This window comes from Mastomys coucha, unplaced genomic scaffold, assembly GCF_008632895.1.
Source record: "Mastomys coucha isolate ucsf_1 unplaced genomic scaffold, UCSF_Mcou_1 pScaffold22, whole genome shotgun sequence".
Lineage (NCBI taxonomy): Eukaryota > Metazoa > Chordata > Mammalia > Rodentia > Muridae > Mastomys > Mastomys coucha.
Window position 1 is genome coordinate 110,642,892 of NW_022196905.1, and position 8,805 is coordinate 110,651,696.

Sequence of the window (8,805 nt, forward strand, 5' to 3'; positions counted from 1 at the left end):
CATCTGGGTTTTGTTGTTCTTATTTTGAGACAGGATCTCCCTATGTAGACCAGGCTGGCCAAAACCTCACAGAAATCCACCTGCCTCGGGCTCCCAAATGCTGGCCCAAAGGCCCGCACCACCACACCCGACTCCTCCCACTGCCCTCCAGACCTGTGGAGGGAATGAATGGTAGCAGCTCCCTGTGGTCAGCAGATCACACCGGATTACCTCAGAGGGCTTTCACTCCATCCACCCGAGCCTAGACACAGTAAGGAAATACTGGGATGTCTGAATGCAATGCCTTTTATTTGTATTGATGAGGAGGATTAACACACTCAGCAACTTCGGTGACTTTTGCTTACCCCACTGAGAAGCAAGGGGCTTACGAGCATCTTTCTCCACACAGCACTGTTCTTTTGAGGGACACTGATACCTATGCAGCCACCTGACCTGGACAGTCAAGGATCAGCTGAGTTGGGAGTCTTGGGGTGTCTCATTTGGGGGACAGGGCCCTAAAAGCCCACCTCTAAAGATCCCACTGTGCCTGGTTCTGGGCAAAATTTCCTTGTTCAACTACTCACAGACAACACTAGCTCTGGCTCTCCTCTGTGGACCTGATCCTGGCAGAATGTTTTCTTTCTCAGAGTTGCTCTTTTTAAATCAATGATAGAATGACTCCATCAGAACACTAGACACCTCCCCAGATGGAACCTAAATTCAGTCAAACTGGGATGTGACTATCCAGAATCGTAATGGCAGGCAGCAAGCAGGAAGCCACCCTAAACCTCTATCCTAGCACAGCTGAGAACTCCCTATGAGAGGGTAGGAAAGAAAAGGGTGGGGTGGGGGAGAAAGGCATGTTTTCCAAACTTAACAACACTGTGGGGGCCCCAGGACTGCTGGCCTCTACAGCGCCCCTACTTCCCTTCCAGCTGCTCGTACAGCTTGGGCACATAGTCGTCCCACTCTGCTTGGTAACATGTGCCCGCCACCGGAGCTCCCAGGTTATACTTCTTGCGGAAGGTCTCCACCTTGAACTTGCCACGATTGTCTCCAGACTTGTTGGTGAGGACGGGCTCGTCGCAGCTCAGCTGTTGTTCCTGCTCGTATACCAGCCAGACATAGCGGTGGAGACCTGCAGGGGAGGAAAGTACCAGCCAGACAGTAAGTGTGCGGGTGCGCTCCAGTTGGGAACGTTCTTCCCTAACAATCACAAATCTTCAGCCTGGTTTTCCACACAGTACAACATAAACTGAGTGTAGTGGTGTACACCAGTAACCCTAGAACTTGGATCAGAACTACCCTGAAAATTCAAGGACAGCCTGGGCTACATGAAATCTGCCAAAATCGTATGATTCTTAACAGCTTTTTAAAAAGTTATTTACATGTATGAGGACATAGCAAGACATAGCTATGACAAGCATCAAACTGCTGTGAGCTGCAAGGCCTCACAGACTTGTAGCAACCTTACACAAGCTATCAGAGTACACCACGTCCATTCTGGAGGACTCCAGAGCAATTCCTAGACCTAGGACATCTATGCAAGCGCAATGAAGCGCAATGGAAACCCCTGCCTAGGAATACAGAAGGTGCGCAGTGGCTCTATTCATAACACCCACATCCTGGCTACAGCCCAAGTACCCAGCGAGAGGAAGGCTGAACCGTGCAGTACACTGTCACAGGGACTACTAATTAATGAAAGGAAATGAACTCGTCACCCAAGCAAGAATCAAGATAAGTCATACTGTGGCTGCTCACCAGGTAACACACCCCACCCATTCATTCTGCCCACAGAAACATGGGATCCAAAGCGACCTGTGGAGACCCCTATCAGAAAATGCTGAGCTCCAGGGGAGCGACAGGGACAAGACCATCTCTAAGAGCTTCAGGGTAACAAGAAAAGTCTCCATCTTCCTGGGGTGTCCAAATGTGTGTGCCTCAAATTCTCTGCCTGAAACCTCTGACCCACCAGTTTCTCAGGCAAGCTCAACCTTCCAAACACCGGAGAGCTGCTGGGGTTTTATTCTTCAACACAGAGCACAGCTCCGACTCCAGAGACTTGCTCTGCTCCCCAGTGTCTCTGGCAGCCTGTAATTGAATCACCTGCTTTTGTAGGTGCCCTGGAGAACCTTAAAGAGTCCCTGGGAAACTTATCTATTTTCTTATGAATACTGAGAGGCCTTTGAAGCATCTGGAAGCTTCTGGGCCTACGAATACAAGGTGAGCCATGAGCAATGGTCCTTGTCCTGACTGGACACTCATTATTCCAGTCACTTCTCTGCAGGACAATGCACAGAAGTTGGCATTCTGCCAAGTATCACCCACCACCGAGGTGGCCTTGTTCCAGTGAAAAGGAACAGCATATAACAAGTGACCAGTAGTAACTGTGTCTCCCACCAGCTTCAGGGGTGCTTATGAGACTTGGGGAGCATTGTGGGACTTGACTCTCATGTTCCATGTCAATACAAAACACAGAAAGAGTATGTGTGTGTGTTGTATATATGTGTGTGTGTTCAATGTGGCTCACTAAAGTCTTCCAAATCTTTTCAAAGTACCCAGCTACATTTTGGGGAGAAAGGGAGAGCTAGAGATATAAAAAGCAATCTTTTTTGCTTCCTGTTTACAGGATCAGAAAGTTCCAAGATGACTCAAAGCAAAGATTACATGGAGAGTAGAGAGGGCTCAACTTCATCTGGCCCACACAGAGCCCCCAGCAACCCACTCTAAGCCTCCTGCAACCCTTTCTGCCCTTTGTGCCCAGGACACTTGCCAGCCCAGTGACAGAGAGCTTGTCTAGTGTGTGAGGCCCTGGCTTTGATGTTTCAGATCCACCACAAATCATTTACAGACGTATCTCTCTAGGAGTCCAAGAAGTGGTTCTACAGAGGGCCTGCCCCATCAGAACCAAAGTTCTAGCGCCCACATCCTACAGCTAACTGCACCTGAAAGGACTTGCCTGAGGGGGAAAGCAAGCAGGCTTCTGTCATCCTCACAGTAAGGCTTGGAAAGAACCTGTGGCAGTCCCTGCCCCCTCCTGTCATCCTAACACTCACCCAGCCTCCTCTCCCAGCAAGCACCCCCCCACCCCCCAACACAGCCTTTACCTACCTGTGCCCTTGGGAGGCCCGGAGCCCACGTAATCTGAGAGGACAGTGCCACTGCTAATGTCATTGCCCTTCATGTTGACCACCAGGAAGTGGTGCCACTCCCTGCAGAGACAGAGGACAAGGAACTGTGAGCACCAGACACATAGCACATTCTCCATGCTGGGCCGCAACAGGCAGATGATACACAAGGAAGTCACAAGCAAGTGTGAAGGCTGCACACCAAGAGAACTTGTTCCTGGGGCTGAGGATGTGGCTCAGGTGGCCTCAGCCTGTCCTGCACGAGGTCCCGGGCTTTGTCCCCACTACTACCAAACAACTGTAACCCCAGGAGGCCTATGCATCCCTGTCTAGCAGCGACTTCCACCAGATTAAGCCATATCTGGATGATAGCCTCTCCCCATCTTTTCCCCAACTGGCCTGAATTTGGGGTCCTTCCTGCTGGGGGCATCCGGGTCTGTGAGGACCAGGGTGTAGAGTTTCCCAGGATCAAGGCCATCCCATGATATGCTGCTGGGCCTATTCATAACCTGTAGAAAGATAACAGTTTGGGGTTAAAAATCTAGAAACGCTCTCAAAACTCAACACTTTGCAATCTTATACTCCTAAAAGGTAAAATATGAAGGTTATTTTTTTTATTAATTTCTTTTACTAATGAGACAAAAAAATAGTTTGTAGTAGTTTCACCCATGCAGATCGGTGGTAATTCCCAAGTACAGCCTCTACTAAAAGCCTTAAGCTTGCGGTTGGAGAGAAAGCTCAGCCCCAAGAACTCTAGCGAAGGGTAGACATTTCCCTGCACTCCTGTCTGGAGGAGGGAAGGGGGGGTGTCTTAACTCCCTGCAACTCCAGCTCCAGGAGATCTGATGCCTCTTCCGACCTACACAGCTCCCTGCTCTCTCTCGCACATAGCCACACACTCACACATAATTAAAAATAAGACGAATCTTAAAAAGCAGAAGTCTACAAAATTTTTAAATAATAAAAGTTTAAAAAAAAAAAAGCCAGATGTGGTGCATGCCTTTAATGCTAGCACTACAGAGGCAAGCAAGCAGATCTCGGTGATTTCAAAGCCAGCCAGGGCTACAGAGCGAGACCCATGTCACACACACACACACACACACACACACACACACACACACGCCAGCCTCGACAACACTTCCCTCGTTATTAACAGGGACAGGAGTCTAACGGTGGCAATGGATCCTCCCCCACAATCTCATTGGGGTCCTGAGCTACCTAATGCCTTTAAATATGGTGGCCAACAGGCCACTTGGAGCCAGCTGAGGTGTAATCTGCCTTCAGAAAAGGAGAGCGCCCAAGGACACATACAAAGTTTGGGTCAATAGAGACTGGCCAGGGCTCCGGGTGGAAACTCCCAAGTCACCATCCCAAACCCTGAGCTCTAAATATCTACAGAGACCCAGTTTCTCTGAGCTTGGAACCGCTTTTGGGCGTCAGCATCCCACACCCACCGCCACCGCCACCCCCACGGGTAACACAGGTAATGGGAAGGCGCTAGCTCCGGGGTCCTTTAAAGTGCAGGCTGCTCCCCGGGGTGTGACTGCAAGCTCGGGACTTTAGAAGGTTACATAAGAGGCCTCCGGCTGCCGTGTGAAGCTTGTCCGATGGCGGGGGCTACAAAGGCTGAGCTCGAAGCCCTAGGCTCAAGGCCTACTCCGTGCCGCAGGTCCCCGGTCTCCCCGGCGGCGAGCCCACTTCGTACCTGGGTGGGCGTTAGCACTTTGCCCAGCTCGTCCACCTTCACCCCGGCATAGTCGACCCGCAGGGGGTGCTGGGGTGGCTCGTCTACCTCCTGCAGGCACAGCGGCCCGGCCCACTGGCTGATGTCGGCGGCCATGGCGATGGACAAACGGAAGACACGCGCACGCCGAGTCCCGAGAGCCGTTAATGTAGGGCGCTTGCGCAGTTGACTGCCGCCGCCGGACCAATCTCCAGTCAGGTCACGCCCCTTCCTTCTCTGATTGGTTGAGCCGGAGCTGGGCGGTCCGAGCGCCAGGGTCACTGCGAAGCTTCCCGGGTGGTGCCTGCAAGCCGGTACTCAGATTAAAGTTGCCGCGTATCCTTTGCATTTGAAGGACTCTTTGACCCATTTCGCAATTCCAGGTAATAAGGCCATGCTTTCTCCCTTGCATTTCTTCAAAGCCATCTGGTTTCTTCCCTGCGTTATCTTTTGTTATTGTTTTAAAAGTTCTTTAAATGCCAAGGAAATTAAACCTCCTGGAAATCAATCAATGTGTTGGGTTTTAACTGCTGAGTGCGGGTGACTCCAAAGCAGCGGTTCTGCAAGTTCTGCACAGATGATGGTCTCCCATCGCCCTAAATGCCCACACTGGAAACTGGCTTCAATTAACCTTCCAGCTGGTGTGCCTGTAAATTTGGGCAGAATTGCATGCACATGGTTGGGAGGAATGGCTGAATCTTGGTAGAGGCTTCAGTGACAACCCCGCCTCCTAGGAGTGAATGTTGACAGACTATAAGCCCTATCTTCACGATGCCTTCAAGTAGCAACCACTGAGATCCTGAAGGGCCGGAACAAGACCTTTTATGGACAGTGTGACTTTACAAGACAAAATAGAATTCAGGTTGCCAGTTGATAGCCTCAGAATGTGGGTATTTCCTGGGTGGCTCTCAGGTCATCCCAGGGGTCCTGAAAGAGAAATGGAAAGCGTGGTTGACAGCATCAGACTTCGGGAAGGTAAGCAAAGCTGGACCAGCCATCGCCAACTTTGCAGTTGGATACCAGCAGCCTCCAAAGACTAGAAGCGATCAGAAATGGATGGACATAGGTTTTTACAGTGTGTAGCTAATAGAATACAGAGGCACTCTACCCTCCAGGGACGATATGATCCCTGATTTGTTTGTTTGCTGGTTTGGGGTGTTGTTGTTTTGTTTTGTTGTTGTTTTGAAACGGTTTCTCTGTGTAGCCCTGGCTGTCCTGGAATCTGCTCTGTTGACCAGGCTGGCCTCACACTCAGAGCTCCAACTGCCTCTGCATCCTGAATGCTGGGATTAAAGACCTGTGCAACCACCACCCAACTCTCACGGATTTTTTTCATTTATTTATTAATTATATGTGTGTGGAGGGGATACTGGACGTGCTTGCCACAGGTCCAAGTATAGAGGTCAGAGAAAAATGGCGAGAGTCCTTGTCTCCTTCTATTGTACCACATGGTGCCAGGGATGGAACACAGGATTCTTGTAAGCTCCAGGAAAACCACTCAGATCAATCTCCCATGGATCAAATGGACCCCATCCAGATAGGTACCCCTGTCAATCAATAGCCTAAGCTCCCCACCTGTTGCACATTCCAGAGGGTGGGATTCCTCCCCAGTTCCCTGGTTTTGTGATTCCCCTCCCCCAACCACCAAGACCTTGGGCCTAAGTATTTCAAACTTCTGAACCTATTTACTTTCCCAGGAATTTGTTACAGGGTTGGGAATCTGACTAAAACAAAAATACTTCTCAAACCTGAATATTAGCTGGGCATGGTGACACGGGCCTTTAATTCCAGCCTTTGGGAGGCAGAGGCAAGCTGATCTCTCTCTGTGGCTTTTCAAGGCCAGCCTGGGCAAGTTCCAGGCTAGCCAGAGTTACATAGTGAGACCCTCCCTATCTTTCAAAAAACAAAAATAAAAATCCTAAAAACAAAAAGTAAAAATGTGCATTGAAACCAGACAGACAGGGCTGGAGAGATGGCTCAGTGGTTAAGAGCACCAACTGCTCTTTCAGAGGTCCTGAGTCCAATTCCCAGCAACTATATGGTGGCTCACAACCATCTGCAATGGGATCTGATGCCCTCTTCTGATGTGTCTGAAGACAGCTATAGTGTAGTTATAATAATAAATAAATCTTTGGGCTGGAGCGAGCAGGGACTGAGTGAGCGGGGTCTACCAGAGTGAGCAGAGGTCCTAAGTTCAATTCCCAACAACCAGATGAAGGCTCACAACCATCTGTACAGCTGCAGTGTGTACTCATATACATAAAATAAATAAATCTTTAAACAAACAAACAAACAACAACAAAAAAAAACATTTGATGCTCTTCCAGAAGACCTGGTTTTGATTTCCAGCATGTATAACCAACAGCTAACAGCTGACTATATCCAGCTCCAAAGAATCTGATGCCCTCTGCTGGCCCTCCACGCGCACACACACACACACACACACACACACACACACACAAAACAATGTTTTTTGAGCCAGTTGTGGAAGACTATATTTGCAACTTAGTTCCTAGTAAGCTCCAATAGGAGAAGCTTGATTCTAAGTCTAGCCTGGGCTATATACACTGTTTTTTTAAAAATGTAAAAATAACAGGGTTTTTTTTAGTTTTTCAATTATTTTCAAAGTGTGTGTGCATGTGGATGTGTGTATGTGAGTGTATGTGTGAGTGTGTGTGCACGCATGTGTGCATGCACAAGCATTTGTGATACCTGAGTAAACCAGAATAGGGCATGAGATTCCCTGGAGCTGGAGTTACAGCCAGTTGTGAACCTTCCAAAGTGGATGCTAGGAAGTGAACTCTCATCCTCTAAAAGAGCAGTGGATGCCTTAATTGGCCAGCCATCTTTCTGGCCCCTAAAATGTGTATTTTAAAGCAATTGCCTGATGTGAATGACTTGTGAATTGTATGGTCTGGAGTTAATTGTTGACTATAGAGGCTTCTCCTTCCCTTGCTTATTCAACAACTCAGGAAGCTGCTGAAGCTGCAAACCCAGCACAGAAGAGAGCCCAGGTGGCCTGCTGTGGGCAGAGTGTCCCACAGCTCAAGCTGTCTCCAGGATCTGGGACAGAGAGAGCATCAAGGAGGTGACATTTCCTTGCTTGAGCTAAGGAGCTGGGTACCCCTATTTGTGTGTGTGTGTGTGTGTGTGTGTGTGTGTGTGTGTGTGTGTGTGTGCATGCAGGAGCCTGTAAAGGCCATGAGGGAGTCAGATCTCCTAGAACCTGTCTATGAGAATCCTCATCTTTCCCCAGAACCAGAGTCATGCCCTAAATCTCCGGGTAAAGATGCAGTGGTAGCAGGGTGGGGAGTAGGGCCCAGGGAGCTTCTTGCCTAAGCACAGACAGAATACTATTCAGTGTGCTGTCAGTCAGTTGTGTGTTATCAAGAAGAAAGGGTTAGCTGGGCTCTGTGATCAGGTATTCCCATTGCTTTGGAGTCTGCGGTGACACAGCTCAATGTGGCAGACAGTGTGTATCAGGGCAGATGAACAGAGAGAGAGAGGACCAGGGTTACACAATCCCCTTCAAGGTGAAGCTACTAATGATATATGAGCTGTGGCCCCAGACTCTAGCACACTGGCCCCTGGGAGCCGTTTAAGGTAAAAGTGCCTGGTGGGGGGGGGGGGACAAGGTAGAGAGTCAGTGTTTGGCTTATTTGTTGCTCTTGCAAAGGACCTGGGTTTGGTTCTGAACACCCCAGTGACAGCTCATAACTCTCAAGAACTCCAGTTCCAGGAGATCTGCCTCCCTCTTAGGCCTTTTACATGCTCCTCCATGCACAAATGCATGCACACACAGTAGTGAATATTAAAATGAAAATTATAGCCGGGCGGTGGTGGCGCATGCCTTTAATCCCAGCACTTGGGAGGCAGAGACAGGGGGATTTCTGAGTTTGAGGCCAGCCTCTGTGATCTACAGAGTGAGTTCCAGGACAGCCAGGGCTATACAGAGAAACCCTGTCTCGAAAAACC

General features: G+C 49.4%; 1 protein-coding gene and 1 long non-coding RNA gene across 2 annotated transcripts; one reads left to right on the forward strand and one right to left on the reverse strand.

Annotated features, from left to right (window-relative positions):
• Positions 1 to 267: 267 nt before the first annotated feature.
• On the reverse strand, positions 268 to 5,012 carry Pebp1 (phosphatidylethanolamine binding protein 1). Its single transcript, XM_031337624.1, has 4 exons — positions 4,813 to 5,012; positions 3,507 to 3,616; positions 3,091 to 3,191; positions 268 to 1,117 (listed from the first exon to the last, which is right to left on the reverse strand). The coding sequence occupies exons 1-4, from the start codon at positions 4,945 to 4,947 to the stop codon at positions 900 to 902; spliced, it is 564 nt and encodes a 187-aa protein (XP_031193484.1). The 5' UTR covers positions 4,948 to 5,012; the 3' UTR covers positions 268 to 899.
• On the forward strand, positions 998 to 2,465 carry LOC116068280. The gene is made up of 2 exons (XR_004109524.1): positions 998 to 1,146; positions 1,777 to 2,465. It is a non-coding gene; the product is annotated as an uncharacterized LOC116068280 (long non-coding RNA).
• Positions 5,013 to 8,805: the final 3,793 nt, after the last annotated feature.